The sequence below is a fragment of the Astatotilapia calliptera genome, chromosome 4, assembly GCF_900246225.1.
Source record: "Astatotilapia calliptera chromosome 4, fAstCal1.2, whole genome shotgun sequence".
Lineage (NCBI taxonomy): Eukaryota > Metazoa > Chordata > Actinopteri > Cichliformes > Cichlidae > Astatotilapia > Astatotilapia calliptera.
The window spans coordinates 21,006,373-21,026,319 of record NC_039305.1 but is presented as its reverse complement, the minus strand read 5'-3'; the positions used below and the strand labels follow the sequence as shown (position 1 = coordinate 21,026,319).

General features: G+C 42.4%; 1 protein-coding gene across 9 annotated transcripts; it reads left to right on the top strand.

Moving 5' to 3' along the window:
* Positions 1-370: 370 nt before the first annotated feature.
* fam83ga (family with sequence similarity 83 member Ga) lies at positions 371-19,361 on the top strand. 9 transcript variants are annotated; one of them, XM_026165446.1, is made up of 6 exons: positions 371-614; positions 707-1,181; positions 2,062-2,229; positions 10,700-10,824; positions 11,163-14,406; positions 17,832-19,361. In XM_026165446.1, exons 2-6 carry the CDS (start codon positions 729-731, stop codon positions 18,261-18,263), a joined length of 4,422 nt encoding a protein of 1,473 aa, XP_026021231.1. In that variant the 5' UTR covers positions 371-614; positions 707-728; the 3' UTR covers positions 18,264-19,361. The 9 variants fall into 9 exon arrangements, with proteins under 9 accessions (XP_026021231.1, XP_026021238.1, XP_026021233.1 ...); XM_026165453.1 differs by having other exon boundaries at positions 371-1,181; positions 11,163-13,153; positions 13,231-13,351; positions 17,832-17,892; XM_026165448.1 differs by adding an exon at positions 17,328-17,407 and having other exon boundaries at positions 371-1,181; positions 17,832-17,891.
* The last annotated feature ends 586 nt before the right edge of the window (positions 19,362-19,947 follow it).

Genomic DNA, 19,947 nt, shown 5'->3' with positions numbered 1-19,947 from the left:
CAAAAACTTAATGGTGCATGTACCTATTGCCCCTCGGTGATATTTTACATCTTATTAATCCCGCTTTGATCTTTTAGTTTTTAGTCTTTCTTTAAAGTAATTATGTGCTTCAATTTGATCTTTACAAAACACAAGCTGGGGCTTTTCCATCCTGGCAGGAAGTTAAATAAGAAAAAAAAAACATGACAGAACAGGTAAAACAGCTATGTATGATCCGCTGATGGTTTTCACATGAGGTGCCATCTAAATGATTTAATGGACAAATCGAGGGATGGACATCTTCCTGCTGCAACACTTCATAAAACTGGGAAGCCCTGGAGGTCACGTGATAAAGGTCTGCCTTTTTCTGAAAGCGTGTGGGTAGGTGTGTTTTGCCTGTTAAGGTCACACCTGTCGGGCGGTGCCGCAGGCAGCATGTCGCTCATTATTTACTTTCTCTCTTGCCGGGTAGCCTTTCAGCTTGGTAGTAACAATGGCTCAGTGTTAATGCATTATGGCTGACCAGCGGAATTATAGCGCTGACCGAAGCAGGCGACACGATGAAAGATATTTACCAGACCTCGAGCTAAGCTGCTCAGCTCTTTTAAAGAAACGCGAGGAATTAAAGCACACAGGTGCGTCTGTCTTCAGCCAAAGTCTGGAGACGTTTTGGAGAACTGCCTCGTAGAACTGGGTGGTTCATGAAAGTTGTATTGCTTTTTTTCAGTTAACTATTTCGGGCTCGCGACATGGCTCTATCCCAGCTTCAGTGCCTGGATGATAACCACGTGAACCCGCGGACGCACGAGTCCAAGCCCGAGTTCTTCTACTGTGAGGACCAGCGGCTCGCGCTGGAGGCTCTCCTGCAGGATGGTCGCGAGGCGTTCTTTAAATACCTGGAGGCTCGCGGCCTCCGGGGTTTCCTCTCAGACCCGGAGCTGGAAGCTCTCACCGGCGCCGTCGAACCCTATGACCCGGGCTTGGAGCTGTTCTCGGGGGATGCCGAAGACGTGCAGACCCCGCTGTCGCTTCACTACTGGCCAGAGCTGTCGGACACGTCCATCCCGCAGATGGACCTGGGCTGGCCCGACAGCGATGCGTACCGGGGGGTGACGCGCACTACGGTGTACACGCAGCCGCCGCTGGATGGTCACGCTCACATCAAAGAGGTTGTCAGAAAAATGATCGCACAGGCGCAAAAGGTAGGTGGGCCAATGCAGTTATGATAATATTAAATGGCACTATTCATCATCACATTGTGCATTAAATAATATATAAAAATAACCATGTTTAAGTGCGGATGAAAACTTTGTTTTCTCATCAATATTTATGTGTGTTTTGAGCTTCCTGGATGACTTGTGTGTTGGTTCATCTTCAAAGCATGCTAATGTTTACTCACCTGAGTTCATTTAATGACTGAATAAAAATCCGAAAATATTGATTTCTAGCCATCTAACTAACTTTTTTTTTCTTTAATCAGCTGTGCATAGTCCTGAAATTACCCACAGTGCTGGCATAAAGTCTAAAGAAGTCAGTATAGTCAGACTACAGACTGCTGACCAAATGAGTAAAGTGCAGCTTGATTTATGGCCATTATCAGCTATGCCACTAACAGTGGACTATGTGTGCTAGGTGGGGTATTTGCATGGGTAATTTGCAGCGCTCATGCCTATCAGTCAGTGTTTGTGTCTGTTTATGCGGCTGAGTCATCTGGAGGCAGAAATTTATGACATGTCTTATTTCTTAGCATCACTTCTCTGTGACGTGTTATTTGCCTGAAACGAGCTCGCTGGATCATTTTCCTCAAGAGCTTCAGACAGAAAACGAGTTATCGGTTGTATAAGTAGCTGTGAGAGCTGGGAGAACTTTCCCTCTGCATAGGAAACACTTATTTTACTTAAACCTGAAAAACAACTTGAGTGTTATTTGTTTTGGCATAAAAATGTGTCCGCGCAGTAACCTTAAGGCTGAGGCTTTTATCCTTCTGCTCTGTAATGAATTTTGTTTTCATTTTCATGCATGAACTACATAGGAGTATCTGAGGCTGATCTAGGTTCTGTGCCTGTGCTTCTGCGTCTCCAGGTAATCGCAGTGGTGATGGACGTCTTCACTGATGTCGACATCTTCAGAGATTTGCTTGATGCTGGTTTCAAAAGGAGAGTTTCTGTTTACATCCTGCTGGAACGTGCAACGCTACCTCATTTCTTGGCCATGTGTCGGAGGGCCAACATGCACGCCGGACACCTCAAGGTGAGCCGGTACCACCCACTTCGTCATTTTGCATAGCAATTTGAATCTTATCATGAAAGAGTGAGTCCAAATTCTAAGTAAAGCTGAAAACAGTCATAAAAGTCAGCCGTTCAGTTTTCCCACAGCACGCTGTTGGACAGACGTCGCCATTCAAAGCGGTCCACCTAGGCAATAAAAGGTGATTACGACTCAAATGATAATGAGATAGAAAGCGAAATTTCATTGTGTGACATGTGAGGTCAAAATGTTACAGGGTAAATGTTTCACTGACGAGTTGAGCGTCTTTGCCTGTTGGCCCCAAACGCGTGCATTGAAACCTTTGGGACAAAATGGAAAGTCTTGCTGTGTTTTTGAGCCTGAAATAACTTTGTAAGGCTGTTGATGTAGAACACAAGGACAGATTATCTCGCAAAATAAGCAACTGAAGTCAAGAGACTTCTGTTATGCACGGATAAACAGAAGCACATGCCGGCTTCCCCTCTCTCTTTTGTCTCTCGCTGTCTCCCTCACACGCACACACACTAGAGTCCACACAACCACCAGTAGATCCACCCAGCTGGTACTGCAACGCAGATAAATCCCATTCTGCCTACCTTTATTGTTACATATCGTAAGTAGCTAGCTACGATCAAAACACAGATATGAAACAGATCTTTCTCGTGCCGGGACATGTTAAAAGGGAGTTGCATGGAATATAAAAATGCGTTTTCACTGAACTGTTTTCTTGGGGCATAAATCTTTTGTAGAAAGCTGCCAAAGCAAACACAATCATTTTAACTCAAGTCAACCAAAAGAAACAATTGCTTTCTGTTAGGTGTGATCATTTCTCAAGAACAGTTTAGGATAGATTACTGGTTAAAGTGTCGTTGTGCAGGATTAATGTTCTCTCATATTACTTCACTGTGTAGTGTTTTTTAATGGCTTAGTCAGCATTAGATGGGGCCTCTCACAAGGTCTGCTTGTTTCACTTGGACACAGTTTTGCTTGACAGGTGGAAGAAGGAGCTGAAATCATCCAACGCAAGGTGTTTCCAGTTGGAGTGTTTGGTTCAACTGTAAAGGATTGAAATTTTCCATGAGTACAGAAGAAAATTTAATGGAAATTTTCCATGAAATTGGCAAAATGAAATTCACCTGATTGTTATACAGTTTACACCAAGCACATTGTCCTCAACAGCTCTTTATTTGATTAAATAAATGTTTGATTTCATGTATTTCACTTACATTTTGGTCAGAATTGAAGAATAATTTTTTTTAGCCATGATCACGCCTACCGTCTGCAGCATTAGCCGTACCTTATTGGCTCGACCTGTGTGCTTAGTGGTCCCTGTAATACTGCAGAAATATTTCAAAATATCTAAAGTAGCATGCATGCGTGCAGATCATGCTGATAAGAAAAGATGCACAAACACTCACACTTGTCACTTTATGCCTCAGAGTAACTAAAGTTAAACAGGCTTGACAGTCTTTCAGTACCATCTGGATCCAATTTGCCAACAAAACAGCAAGAAATTCAATAGCAGCAGTGTTTGCTTTGTCAACAAAAGCACATGTTTGTGTGGCACATGACATGATAAGTGAAAGCGGTTGCTCAGTTTAACGAGTTTTTCATATGCGATTCATACTCACTGCATTTGCCTTTTGAATTAAATGCCATGTTATTATTTCCTACTAAGACGTCCCAGACCTTTTTCTTGCTTTAGATTCATAAGCACTGAGAATCTGTCTTTAACAGTTTTACTCCTACTTGCTTCACAGTAGACACACAGGCTGAAGTTGCTCTGCTAAATTAAATATTTGATAGCACAGTGGCTCTGTATGAAGAAAAGACATTCTGTGCCACAGTTTCTTCTAATATTTATGGAGAGACAAGTGTATCTCCTTCAGGTAGGTCACTCTCTGGTTTTAGCCAACAGGAGCGTACAACGTACACCTGACAGAGAGTTTTAAAATGACATGCAAAGCTGCTATTCTGTTTAATCCACGGTGGCTCTGCAGCAAGTAAAACAACGCTGTTAAGAGATGGATCCAGTGTAGTAGGACACAATCTTGTTTGTTTGACAGCCAGCGTGCTTCCTTTCTCTTAGTCATACACTGCGAGTCTGTTAGGTTCTCCTATGAAGTGCACTGGAGGGGCTTGCTCCCTGATGTGTCATATACTGCTGCTTTGTTATACTGGCAGGCAACCTTTGGCGTGGGGCCTATTTCACCAAGTAAAACTACATAGCCATTTATGACATTAACATTAACAGTGCACCAATAGATGCTCATCTATGTGGAAAATCTGAAGAGCCAGGAGACAGGAGTACGTGACGACGATGAGCAGCTAACACAAACATCTCTAAAAGCGACAAGTCTGTCAAGAAAGACAATCAGAGGATGACTTGCAGGAAACAGGTGATAGTTTGGGAATTTACCACAAGCCGTAAGTGACGAGATAGAGCGGCTGGAGGGGAGGGATGGGAGGAGGAGCAGATGAGTGGTGAAATGAGTTGCCAAGTGAGTGAGAGTAAGTGGAATCTGGCACCTGAGTGGGCAATAAGGTACTAAATTCTTCTTACCCATCAGTTATTCAGGAAGGTTTTCTAGGAAAATATCCAACTGCCACACTTCAAGCTGACAGAGCTTAATTTAAGTAGTTTAGCAAAGTGTGCACATTGACTGTAGAGACTGTTGAAACCACAGTGCACTCGGAGGTGGTTTTATTTCCGCATAAAATGCATTGAACAACTGCTCAAATGCTCGTCGTCATGAACTTGGAGCATGCAATGCAATTTATCGAATCGGTTAACCAAAGGAATGCACTGGGGGAAGGAGAAAGTTTAGGGTGTGCCTAAACGAAGGAGGAAAACAAGTGTTTCTACTGTGAGACAAAGCATGCCAGAAAAAAAGAAACGAGGAGGAGCTGAAACAAGAAGACTGACTGCATGATGTTTTGGCTGCATCATGTGGCTTTCAGACAGACTTAGCACTCAAAGTTGTGTCAAGGCATCCGGAAGGGCAGGGTGAAAATCCCCAGATCAGACAGTGTAAGTCTACACTTACAACAAACCAAAGGACTAGTGTGTCAAGGTGACTTGAGGGTCTGTTACACACCTTGCTGGGCTTATGGAGCTTATTTATGTACTGCTGAGTAACGACAACAAGAACCACACAACTTAAGGTCAATATGTGTAATGGTGTGATTTTTTTTTTTTTCTCTCTCTCCAACGTTACTGTATTATGTTTGTAAAATGAGATTGTCAGTCTAACACTTCCATGCATTCTTTTTTGGATAATACAACAATTAACTGTGATAAATCATCCATGAATATATATGTGTTGCTGTCTACATAGATTGAAATTCACATTTAACTATTACATGAACATTTCTTCTTCTACATGAATATAACCAGAATCCAACCAGCTGGCAGCCTGTTGAGTCGAGTCCCTCAAGTTGCACTCATTGACAAAAACTCAATCAGACTGATGGCAACATGCTGGCAATCTGTCTGCATTTATAAATTAGACAGCAATTCTTTGCAAACCTCCAACAATCTCTCTGAGAGTGACCTCAGTCAGTCCACATGGTCATGAGTGCAACACCCTCAATCTCTGGGCAACCACTGAGTCACCACAAGTTGCACTCGGTCGCAGAATGTGAAAAAATTCAATATTGTCACCAGGAAGCCACGCTTTTTTTTTCTTATTATTTTGTAGATGCAAGGAGATTGATGTCCTATGTTTAATCATGTAACTTAGGTATTAGCTTGTTGCAAATTAGGAGGTTAAGTCTGTCAGATGGTCTTTCAGTTCAGTCGATTTAATGAGAGTTTGCTTGCGTCCTGCGAGCTTATAGCACTGCCTAACTTTGTAAACCTGTTCATGGATACCTAAACCTTTATTTTTTTTATTGTAACAACTGGGATCTTTTTGTTGGAGCTGAAACGAAACAAATTGTTTTTAACACTCAGCGGTATCTTAATATTTGAGAACTGAAGAAGCAATTGGACCTATAAATGGTCAATGACAACAGAGTTGACAAGCAGCTAGTGATGTAGAAAAGTGATGGAAGGAAACCATGTTTTTTAAACTAGTTTTATACAGACTTTTAGCTCTTAAACACTACAGACAATGAAGAAAAACACCCTAAAAGCACCTTTTGGGGTACTTTTAGGGTGGTAGTGTTGCATGTGCCTTTTGTTCACAGCGTTCCCACCATATTTTAATTTCTTTAATAAAATATCAATATTTAGTGTTCCTGTATTGATACAATATCACCATGCAAGTATTAGGATAAAAAATATTTGCAACATTTAACTCTGAAAAGTTTGACTGAGTCAGACTTTCTAATATCAGATTATGATTGCAACAATGATATTGTACCATTCAGTTATTATGAACCTTACACTGGTTAAATGTTAGCATTGCAACATACATTATTTTATATGTTTGGTGTATAGTTGAAAACAGGCTTTTCACAGAGGTCATGTTTGCACATGCATATGCACAGAGATTGCATAGGCTTAGTTGGTATCTATTTGTCTTTTGCTTTCTGAAAGTGCATTGGGTTAGATGATGATGTGAGGATTCAGTTACTGTGGTTACTTTCAAGCGCTCCAGTTTTTCTGTTAGCACTGTTCATGTACAGCATGTTTTTAAGCTGTTTCTAAAAACTCCTAGGCTTCACGGTGTCCCAGACTCCAAATATTTGAACGTTTCAGAAAGGAATCACTTTCAGTCTGAACAAAATTTCAAAGTGAAAGTAAGCTCAGGATCAGACGTTTGTTTTAGTGAGTAATCCAAACCGTGCAGCAACACCCAGCAAACATGATTAAAACTGCGGCGTCATCTCCTTGGTCAAAACTTGTCAATGATTGATGCCAGAAACTGAACCGTACATATATGGATGTTGATGTTGTGTCACGTAGAATAGTTGTTGCGTCAGCCCGTCTCTTACAAAGTAAGAAATGTAGATCAGATTACTGCAAAGAAGAAATAAAAGGCATTTGTCTCTGTTTTGTTTTTTTAGTACATGATTGTGATGAGACTTTAATGCAACTTGGTCTTCTCCATGTACACAAACTAGTATTACTGCAACCTGATTTTAAGAAATAGACACTTTTAAGGTAGTCACAGTTTTGTATACCTCTGTTGTATTTCATTTGTTGCATGTTGAACCTAACATCAGGCTCTTTCCACAATGTTAGCATCATACAGTCAGGAATGATATTATTCAAATGTGCCATTAAGCTCAGTAGGATAAGTGATGAGGTCACAGGTTTCAGTCACCACAGCAGTCTGTGTAAATATATATAGTTCTCATTCATTTCATTTTTAAATTTCGTTCATTTAATTTTAATTGATGCAGAGGTTTTAGAAAACTATCCTTGAACACAAAATTACTGTTGATAGAAAGTCTAACAAGGACATCCAGATATTGTTTAAGAAGCACCTTAAACCAAGGCATCAGTTCAACTTTTATTTTGGAATTATTTTTTTTTATTTTCAGCCACCACTAGCTGCTGAGAAAAAGTTGATTGCTATTCAATGTGTTTGGGGATATTAACGGCTAATCTTTTGTTGTGGATGAATAATTTCAGACATTTTCGTCATCTTCTATTTGCCATATTATGACGTTTGTCTCTACTAACTGGAACCGTGAACTTTTACTGAAAACAGTTTAACTCATCCTCCATCTTCCCTGTGCTAATGTTTTATATTATCCTAACCATAACTCTGCAGTATGGAAGAGGATTAGGGCCACAGGAGAAACAAAGAAAAAAAGTGGACATGTCTTTTTTCTTTTCCAGAATTCTGACTTTAATCTCAGAATTCTGCAAAAAAAAAAGAAAAGAAAAAGATGTGGCCACACCCCCCCCCCCCCCCCCCCCCCCCCCAGGTGGGCCTAATCCTCTTCATTGTAGCTAGCCACAGAGGTAGGACATAATTGTGTGCCAACTAGCACAACTTCACTAACCCTCCAAATGTTGCTACTATTTAGTTTTCTGTCTTTGTCAAAACATGGTCGAACATCTTTAGAAACTAGCTAGCTAATGTTGTGCTAGCTTATAACACAGCTAACCTTATAAATCCTCTTGTCATGGATACCTGAACGTTAAACTTTATTGTAACATCTGGGAAAATAAACGCATGGATCATTGTGTTTTAACCTAAAAACAGTACAGACTTTTTTAACACTAAGGCTACGTTCACACTGCAGGCGAAAGCGCATCAAATCCGACTTTTTTGCTATGCGACCCATATCCGATCATGGTATGACAGTATGAACGGCACAAATCCGATATTTTTAAATCCGATCTGGGTCACTTTCGTATGTGGTACTGAATCCGATACATATCCGATTTTTTAGAAAGCAACTGCTGTTTGAACGGTCATGTCGCATTAAATCCATCTTTTACGTCACGGACACAAGACAGACGCCAATTATCAGCTCCGGAGAAGCGCCCGAGAAGACATCGCGAACGCTTCCTGGTTATCCAGTGTAGATGTCAGTGAAACTGTTGAGAAGACAACGTTGGAGAAACGTGAACATTTTATTTGTACTGTATAATCCTTTGAAGCACCGCTCCTCTCTAAAACAGCAATAAGGATAATTATTACATTTTACAAAATAACTTGAAGCAAAAATTGGGAAACGTAAAGTCCGAAACAAGTCTTTATATTAACAGCCATCAGTCAAACCATACTGCTTGGTCTGGATCTAAACAGAGTGCAGTGTGTGTGACGTCTTCTTTTGCGCATGCGGGCCGCTTTGAGGATTCACACTAGAGCGCGTTTGCTGTCACCTTTTATTTGTAGTGTGAACAAGCAGACAAAAAAATCGGATTTGATCAAAAAAATCGGAATTGAGCATTAAGACCTGCAGTGTGAACATAGCCTAAGTGGTATTTCAACATTTGTTTGATTTTGAGATCAGAAGAAGTGATTGGACCCAGAAATGGCTAATGACAATGGACAGATGGAAGGAAAACATGTTTTCTGTTGAAAGGAATAATTATTTTCATTATAGGCTTTGAGCCTTAACACATTATAGGCAAAAGCAGGTGCAGGAAAATTGACTCAGAAGGCTTATTTTATAACACATATGCTGTGCTTTTAAGAGGCATGAAAAACAGACAGTTTCCAACAAAGGTGGGGAATATAGGTTTTCAAATCAAGTAAAGACAAGCCAGACATCATAATGTGGGTTGTGTAAGTTTTAAGCAGAGTGTTTACACTGGCTGTAGTTTGTGTGATTGCTTAGATGTTTGAACACATGGAGCAATTGCCTTAGATTAAGGCAGTAAGTGGAAAATGACTGCTAATGACTTCTGTATCTATGTTTTAGGGATTATTATTAAGGCAAACAGTTGTTCCATCCATCCATCCATCCATCCATCTTCATCCGCTTTGTCCGGGGCCGGGTCGCGGGGGCAGCAGCCTAAGCAAAGAGGCCCAGACCTCCCTCTCCCCAGCCACCTCCTCCAGCTTATCCGGGGGAATACCAAGGCGTTCCCAGGCCAGCCGAGAGATATAATCTCTCCAGCGTGTCCTGGGTCTGCCCCGGGGCCTCCTCCCGGTGGGACATGCCTGGAACACCTCACCCAGGAGGCGCCCAGGGGGCATCCTTGTCAGATGCCCGAACCACCTCAGCTGGCTCCTTTCGATGTGGAGCAGCAGCTGCTCTACTCTGAGCCCCTCCCGGATGGCCGAACTTCTCACCCTATCTCTAAGGGAGAGGCCAGCCATCCTTCGGAGGAAGCTCATTTCTGCCGCTTGTATCCGCGATCTCGTTCTTTCGGTCACTACCCACAGCTCGTGGCCATAGGTGAGGGTAGGGACGTAGATCGACCGGTAAATTGAGAGCTTCGCTTTTACACTCAGCTCCCTCTTCACCACGACGGACCGGTGCAGCGTCCGCATTACTGCAGCTGCAGCCCCAATCCGTCTGTCGATCTCCGGCTCCCTTCTCCCATCACTCGCGAACAAGACCCCGAGATACTTGAACTCCTCCACTTGGGGCAGGAACTCATCCCCGACCCGGAGTGGGCAATCCACCCTTTTCCGGCTGAGAACCATGGCCTCAGATTTGGAGGTGCTGATCCTCATTCCCGCTGCTTCACACTCGGCTGCGAACCGTTCCAGTGCGAGCTGGAGGCCCTCACCCGATGAAGCCAACAGAACCACATCATCTGCAAAAATCAGAGATGAGATTCTGAGGCCACCAAAGCGAAAGCCCTCCGCCACTTGGCTGCAAACAGTTGTTTGTTAGCAAAAAAAGAAAATTCTACATTGGCTACATTTGAGTTGTAAATGTTTGATATTACTATTATTTGTGGATGTTATTGTTCTTTGGCTGACGTAGTGTGACTCACGGTCTCTACTCACATTGTTTGGCAGGCTTTTATTCTATAATGCAGGTCACAGGTTATGAAGGCAGTTTTGGGTCTTTAATATGTACAAAAATTGCGTGTTTGTTTGTGTTTCAGCACCTTCGTGTCCGCTGCTCAGAAGGAGCGGAGTTCTACACGAGGTCCTGCACCAAGGTCAGAGGGCGAATGGGTCACAGATTCATGTTCGTTGATGGAGACAAAGCTGTGTCTGGGTCGTACAGGTCAGTGCACATCACGTGTGTGAGAAGGAGGGAGAATGTGTCAGAAAAAGATTATCCCCTTGTGCTCCACCTGCTTTTGAAACTGCCAACTTGGCACAAGAGATAAATAAACAATGGCTTGTCGACATAGCAGACAAACAGGTTGTAAATGTATCCAATCTACTAGAGTAACCGTGCAGTTCCTAAGTGACTGGATTATTATACTTTTACGTTTGCAGTCATTGCTGATTACTTCATTATGCTTGCAGTGTAGTGTAGTTTGTTTTGTGGTATCGTGGTGCAGTTTAAATAAGTCTGAATTTGCATTTTTTATTTGTTCATATTTGTTTTTTGTGCAGCTTCACTTGGATGGCCTCACGTCTGGATAGGAATCTCATCACCGTGGTTACAGGCCAGGCTGTGGATGGCTTCGACCGACTGTTTCGCTTCCTCTATCTGTCCTCCAGTTCTGTTGACCTCCGGCAGACCATCACAGAGCCTGAACCTGAGCCGGAACCCCTCCCACAGCCCGCCCCTGTCATACCCCCTTCTGCTGAGATTGCGAGGAAGTTGTACAGCCCAAAATATGCCCTGGTTGCTTTGACCAACCCCGGCCCCACCACCTCTGTTAACCAAGAAAGCCCCAAAGAACCCCAAAATCCAGAGAACTCCAAGAAGAAGAGGCGAGGCAAGGCTAGTGAAGAATCGACAAAAGAATCTCCTCCTCTCCATCCTGGATTAATAAATCTAGAAAAAGCATGCTTAATCGCATACCTGCCCACATGGCCAGAACCTGACCCCCCCAGTGATGTCATAGGGTTCATTAATGTTCGGGATGCCAAAAAACCAACTCAAGTCCACTTGCAGCGTTCAGAGATGTTTGAAACCAGCCAGGCGATCAGGTTTAGCAGTCCGTTCAGCAGCACAAAGGAATCCAAGGAAGAAGTCGCCAAGCCCACACAGGCGACTCCTAAACAAGAGGAGGTGAATGCACTCCAACCAGCACAGGCTAAATCCATGGTTGATGATGCTGTAGAAAAAGCACAGCAAGCACAACTCAGTGATGTCACACATAACAAAGAGGCATCTGAACAGAAATCACCTGCATCTGAGGAAAAGTCTGACCTGCAGTCAGACGCCGCTAATTGTGTCAGCCCCAAGAATAAATTTGATTTAAGCACAACCACTAACCAAGAGGCAGGCCTTGATACTCCCCTCGGTGCACAAGCACTTCCCCAATCCAGCAGCGAAGCACCCGCTTCTGACGAGGGGAAGATTTCCCACGCAGAACAACCCGTCTCATCAAACAGTCACGCTGAGTCAGGCTCGCTCCCAGAATTAAACACAGAAAAGAAAGCAGAACTTACAAGTAGATTGAGCACACAAAGTTCTGCTGTGCACAGGACACACACCCCAACACCAAACGGTGCACACACCCCTCAGATTCCCGACTCCCCAGAATTAAACACAGAACAAGGTACGAAAGAAAAGACCCCACCACCACAGGCGGATTCACAAACACGAGCTGTTCACAAGCAACCGCAAATCTCTACTGAAGTGGCTTCTAGCATCCAGACTCCAACTGTCCACAGCAACATTTCCACCTCCCTGGTTTCTGCCACACAGTCTAAAAATAACCACATTCCTATTACTACAGTGCACTCAAGCACATCTTCTAGCGCTTCTGTTCCCTCCACCAGCTCCTCTGCCCTTCCTCTTACTTCTTCCGTTACAACACCAAATCCACCCCTCCCTGCATCCTCTTCTTTGACCCCAGCTCCCCCTATCCCTAAACCTCGTACCATACAGATAGTTATGAGTGACAGCAGCACCAGCAATGGGCAGAAACTGCCGGAGATCCGTCTTGTTAGGAGGCCCGAGGCCAGCACAGGGCCCCTCGTGGCCCACAGTGCGTTTGATGTGGCAGCTGTTGAGCAGACATCTCTGGTAAAAGAGTGTCAAACTGTCCCTGAGCTGCAGGACGACAGTACCAGTAAGGCAGGGGCACAAAAAGACACAGAGAACACAGGGAATCCTGAAGAAACTTCAAAGCAAGAATCTAAAGAGACAAGTGTGGAAGCAGATGAGCAAGACGATGACGGAGCAGCATCCCAGACGGTCGCTGGAAGCGAGCTGCACAAGTCAGACGCTTTGATTAATGATGCACCAAAGGCAGCCGCATTGAAAATTCAAGAAATCATTCCAAAAGATGTTGACCTCGAAACTTCCGAAGATTGCAGGATTATTGGGAAGATGGACGCACGCTGTGTAGCAACAGCGCAGGCAGATACAGCGAGCCCTGAAAGGACTCTGACAGGCTCTGAATCTGGTGACGTGTCAGACAGAAAAGGTGAAAATGTGACACAGTGCAGAACATTTCTCGCAAGAGTACATGAACCCCAAAGGATATCATTTTCTAAACCACAGGACATGGATCAGATGGAGGCTCTGAATTCTTCGACAGCGCCAGTGTTCTCGACCTCATGTCTGCGACCTCATAACGGCGATGGCGCACACACATCTGCTACAGACACCCACAGCCAGCAAGGTGAACAAGTAAGACTCACACATGTAGACAATGAGGTTAATATGCGAAATACTGCAAATCACAACACGCACAGCACCTTTCAAGAACAAACTTCTACAGGACGTGTTGGCACACACACGCCCGAAAAAGCCCTGCGTTTACACCTCACCGAAACACACCTGCCGGACTTCCGTTCGCAAACACCTGTGCACCGATCACAGTCGCTTAAAGCACACACTCCCACTCCCACTCCTGATGGATTTTCTCCACGCACGCCAGCCTTGGATTCTCTATCGCCAGACATTTTTGATGGTTATATCTCCTCACGAGAGGACTCCACTCTCTCCACCACCTCTGAAGAGTATTATGAATGTAGCGACTCGCTTTTTAATGAGCCTGTTTTTGACCACATGGCTTCTCGTGACCAGGGGATGATAGCGGATCACATTAATTTCGCACACACAAATAGTCTAAATTCTCCCGCCACTGGCACCGGTCCTGCACACATAAATTACAGCTCAAGTGATGCTACATTAGGTACGGCACACAGTGAAACACAGACTTTGACTGGGGCCGCTAAAGTCCCCAGTTCTTCTTTACTTGGAAAAAAAGTGGAAACTAGGGAGGTAGAGAACAAGGCAAGTGAAGAAGAAGCGAGTGAAGAGGACGAACATGGGAGGAAACTGAGTGTGGCCGAGACGAGGGAAGAGCAAGAATCCCAGGGGACAGAGATGAGAGGCAGTGAGGATACTAATAGAATAATGGTGCAAATTAAACGAGGCAAAGATTCAACTGAAACAGGAGGAAAAGACAAAGAGGTCCAAACGCCTACGAGAAAGGTGGCAAGGAGCCAGTCAGCTGCAGACAGACTGGTGGATGGAGGAATGACTGCAGGAGGGTCAAGTAAAGAGAGATCAAAGCCAAAGCGATCGTCCGCTGGTGACATTAAATCAACAGAGGGAGGGAGACCAGACAGAGAGGGGAGGGAGAACGCTTCAAACCAGGTGGAAATAAGACCCAGGGGTACAGAGAGGAGAGCGAGCCCCCAGTCAAAGAGGCAGACAGAGGGACAGAAGGTATGAGCACTGATCAGAATAACATTTAAAACCAACAAAACGTTTCTTTAGTTTGCCAATCATATCCAAATGGGTATATATACAACTGGATTTTGTTAAAAAACAAAAACATCACACTAATTAATTGAAATTAAGGTAACACATTTTTCCTTCTTTGACAACTTAATTAAAAAAAACACAGTTTTTCAATTGGTGACCTTGAGACACTTAGTTGCTGCTGTATGTCCATCGTTTCCAGTCTCTGTGCTAAGCTGAGCTAAGCAGCTGAAACTGTTTAGTATGCAAACATGAAAGTGGTGTCAATCTTCCATTGGAGCCTTGGTAAACATATCTGTATCCGCCAACATCCTTAGTCTCTTGAAGAAACGCACCCATTGCATTGCCAGGGTTCATAATTAGATGCCCAAATGTATTTTACAACTAAATGAGGGCAAAATAAATGTTTTAGTAGATCCCAAGGCTTTACTCTGTGTTAACTTGCGTGACGGAAAAAACCCGAAGCATGCCAAAAATGTGGGTGTGATCTTAGCTTGTAGAAGCACATGCTCACTATCTCTAAGCCGGCCTTTTATCATCTTTAAAAACAACATATCTACAGTTGTAGGTGCTTCCTGTCACAGTCTCAGCCTTTTCTGATGCTTTTATTTTCAATAGAAAATTATGCACCTTTTCCTACTGTAACAATGCAGGTATTAAGTAAATATATGCATAATTATATTTCACCAAATCAAAGGAATAACCCCAACAGTCAAACATTGACTTGGCGACAGCAGGGAAGAAAAACTCCCATTCAACAGGAAGAAAACTCAAGCATAGCCAGGCTCAGGCAGGGGCAGCCATCTGGTGTGACCGGTTGGGGGTGAGGTGTGGTAGACAAGATAAAACACATGCTGTGGAAGAGAGCCATAGTAAGAGATTAATAACTAATGATTAAATGCAGAGATGTGTTTAAACACATAGAATGAAAAGAAATAAGGGAAGAAGAATCAGTGCATCATAGGAAGCCCTCAGCAGTCTAGGCCTATTACAGTGTAACTAAGGGAGGATTCAGGGTCTCTTCGCCTCCCAGTAAAATAATTTCTCACTGCTTGTAAAATCGATGAATGACAGCCTCTTTTCACTCTGTCGGTGTGCTTACTGAATCTAGACCTCCTGGCATCGCTTGAATCACAAAGCAAATACTGAATGATTTCTAAATCATCTAGTTTTATGGTCCCACTCTACCACTTACTACTACAACTACTACTGCTACACCAGTGTGTTCTTTTAAAAAGAGACTCAAAGCGTATCTCTTTTTGCACGTGTGTGATCAATGGGGAAATTTTTCAGGATCAGTGTTATTTTTATTCCTATATTTTTTATCCTGCTGATCAAAATCCCTTTTTAAAGTGTAAAAGGCGATTGTGGCTCAAGAGTTGGCAGTTCGTCTTGTAATCGGAAGGTTGCCGGTTCGAGCCCCGGCTCTGATAGTCTCAGTCGTTGTGTCCGTGGGCAAGACACTTCACCCGTTGCCTACTGGTGGTGGAGGGCCTGGTGGCGCTGTCAGTGCTGTGTGCACCTGTGTGTGAATGGGTGGATGACTGAATGTGTAAAGCGCTTTGGGGTCCTTAGGGACTGAGTAAAGCGCTATACAAATACAGACCATTTAATCTCTTATTTTAGAAGTTTTTGCCATGTGTGATGTCCTTTTTCCTTCTGCTTTGAAGCTTGTTAAGTCTATGCCTGTCATATGAAATGTGCTATATAAAGAAACTTGAAATAGTGCATTTATCAAAGTGCCTTTTTGTTCTTCACTGACAGTTTTTTATATTAAGTTTCATCAAAGTTTAGAAAAATTGAATGTGAAAGGCTTTAATAACATACAGTATTGTGCTAAAGTCTTGAGCCGCCCCTCATTTCTTTATGCTTGGGCAGGAAAAGTATATAAAGCAAAAACAGAGTTTGCACAATTCTAATTTTGAACATTTATATGACTGCATGTTTTTTTCAACACAGTCTGAAGTCTGATAGGCAGCCTTTCTGCAATTTCTTGAAGTAGTCTTCAGGAATAGTTCTCCAGGCTTCTTTGGATGTTGGCTGCCTTTTCTTTTGTTCTGTCAAGATGATCCCATACTGCTTCAATAACTTGAAGGTGTGAGCTCTGGGCTTTAATCAGGTATTCTTTTACTGCCTTGGTAGTGTGTTTTGGATCGTTGTCATATTGTCATGCTAATAAAATGCTTTCCAGAAGGTAATGCATGGTGGATTTTTTTCTGCATTCATAAATTCCATCAGTTCCAGTAAGATCCCCACCATCTAAAATTCAGATCCAAACCGTGACAGCGCCTCCACCGTGTAGACTTACTGTTTTACCTTGCACCTCAGCTGGCTCATGATGATTTAAACTAAATTTTCAAATTTGGATTCATCACTCTATAAGACCTGCTGACCCTGATTTTCAGTCCAGTTATTATGTGATTTGTATATCTCAGCCCATTCTCTCTGCTTCCCTTCTGGAATGGCTTCTTGCCAGACACATTTCCATTGAGGCCATTTCTGATGAGGCTTCAGTGAACAGTAGATCATTGAAGGCCCAGCTTCTCTCAGGTTTATGCTGGATCCCCCCCCCCCCTGTTTCTGAAGGACATGACTTTCAGATACTGTTCCTCACACTGCACATCATATTCTTTTTTGGCTTATAGCTCTTTAGGAATTCCATTATTGTTAAACATGTGAAAAGTAGCCGTTGTTCAAAGAAAGACTCTTAAAGCCTCAAGAACTATTGCTCAAGATCACTTAAAAAGAAAGAGTACAAAATATATAACAAATTCAGGGTTGGATCAAGAGTTTTGCACAGTACTGTATATAATTGAAATCCTATGTAATATAATTTACAGCATTTGTTTCTGTGTTTGTGTGTTGATCCATGAACCTTTCACCAGAAGAGCATCACTAAGTTGAAACACAGCAGCACAACCATGCTTTGTTCATTATTGAAGAAGGATGCCTCGTGCGAATAAAGGTGGCATATTTATAATGACGTGCTGTGCTTGTTTGCACTGATAGAGTATTTAAAGGAGTCTAAAAGATGAATAGGTTTCACATTTATTGGTGTTTAACTCACTCACTCTTGCCCCGAATCCACTGCCTTTCATCTCAGAGTACTCAGTCTGAGTCAGTGAAGTGTTGTTTGCATGTTTTAGCTTATTTCAGTCATGTAATATTAATGAACGTGAAAATAACACAGACACTTTGCACCCTCTCTTTTCCATTTGCAACAAAGCTTATATGTCACTTGCTAATGCGTGTGTGAGTGTAAGAATCCTACACTGCATTATAGATAAGTTGCCCCACATATAATAGATTAAATATGAGAAACTGTTGGCTGCAGAAGTGTTACACACACCCTGAGTCAGACATCTCCTCTGTCTTTCTTTTTTCTGCAGCTTTCACACTCTTCACCCAAACCTCAAAAACAGAGGGCCCAACGTAATCCGAATTTCTTTGATAATATGTCATCTCTTCACAAAACGTCAACCAGACCACCTCAACCACTGGTGACGGGTACTGTGGGATCTATAGCCGGACGGAAACGGGTCTCCCAAAGCCAGCAGAGCCAGGATTCAGCAGCACAGAACCAAACTCCTTATCCAAACTCCTCCTTACTCCATATGAACCCACAGATCCAGCTCAGTACTCAGTCTCACAACCAGACGGCATCTGGACCGGAAGTGCAGGATGGGAGAACTCCATTTAACTTGAGTTTCAGCCGGCTGTACAACCTTAAGGGGATGAATGGCAAAGTGAACAAGACTCCAGCACACAGTAAAAGAGGCAGCGTGGCCACTCCAGCACATGAGAGTAAAACCACCAGTTAACGTGGTCACTGGTCATCACGTCTTTTTAATGTTACTGCGTCAGGCGAAATCACCACTGGGCCAATGTTTATATACCAACACATGTTGTTACCTCTTTCTTGACTCCTCGTGTTGTATGACTAATTTTTCATGTCTGCATTTAAACTCGTGGAGATTTATTTTTCATATTTAAATCCAGCTGCCTGCCAGTTTACAGCGAGCTTTCTTCCCCGGGAGGTCATGACTTCAGGTGCAATAAAAAGACTAGACCAGAGTTTGCATACATTTTTAATAACTTGGATGAGGAAACTGAAATAGTGTGTTTTCATTCTCCAACCTCAGGCGTCAGTCAAAAAAAACAAAAACTCTTACATCAATCAGCTCTTTGACTTACTGTATTTAAACATGCTGCACATATACAGCAGATAAAGCAAAAAGAAAAACAATATATTATTGGCATTACTGGATGACTCCCATATGTTTTTGTGGATTAACGTACGGCTTTAATATCGTATTTTCTATTTTTTAAAATTTTTGCTGTTTGATTAATGGGGATTGATGAAAATGTACGTTAATAGTGTTTAAAACTGGTACACACCTAACTGCATTTACATAGGACTATATTATATACCATATTAAAGTTCCGGCTGTTATCTAACATTACTTTACAGTTAATAAAGAAAACGCTCAGCATTTTGTGACTTTTTTTTTTTTTTACAGCAATCTGGAGCATTTGTCCTGAATTTGTAATATATTTTTTCTCCTCTGTATATCTGTACATTCAAAAAGGGGGTGCATGTTAAAAAAGTGAAAACAATTATAATTTTATTTAGGTCATTTGGTATTGTTACACTGAAAGGCTAAAGAGCAGTTTTCTTTTTTTCACATCAAAAGTATTTTTTTAGATTCTTAATATTTTTGTCCTGGAAGTGACTGTGCCAACAGACTTGCTACCTCTGAAGACAGATAAAGATGTTCTGAAGAATTGCTGCAGGAATGCACCAGATAGTGCACAGGTTTTTCCAAATGAGAGTGGAAATGTGCAGGATGTCCAAGATGCTAAAAATCACAAATATCATATGTCGTTTGATGGTAAAAAATAAAATAAATAAAGAAGCATCTTCTGTCTGTAATGTTATAGTTAATGGACAATGCATTTTTAATGAATGTGCAGCATGTTTACGCCTTTGCCAAAGATTTTGTATTTAACTGTTAAGTGTCCACATTGGTGTGTTTGTAGTGGATTTACATAGATTTAAGATGAATTCAGCTCTTTTGAATCCACTGCAGACAGGTAGACATCTGCAAGCATGACTTCAGAGCTCACTTCATGTGAGCTTACACATATGGTCATGAGCTGTCACCACATATTTCTGACTTCAAATTAGATTCAGATTTGTAGCAAGGGTTGAATTATGCAAATAGAGGAAAATAAAGCTCTGTGTCTTTAAATGGCTGGAAAAAAATGAATATCCTTTCTGAGCAACATACTAACATCTTATCCGGTTGTTCAGTCTGACGTCACTAGCCGTGTCTGGGTCTAAACTCCGCTGCAGGTCCATATATCAAACGATCACTGTGGCATTACTGAGAGTTGAAAAACTGTCTAAAGTCTTTCATCTTTAATAAAATGATCAGCGTTCTGCTCTACCAGGTGTAACAATTGAGTTTAACATCCAGGCATCCATGAAAACGGAATTTATGA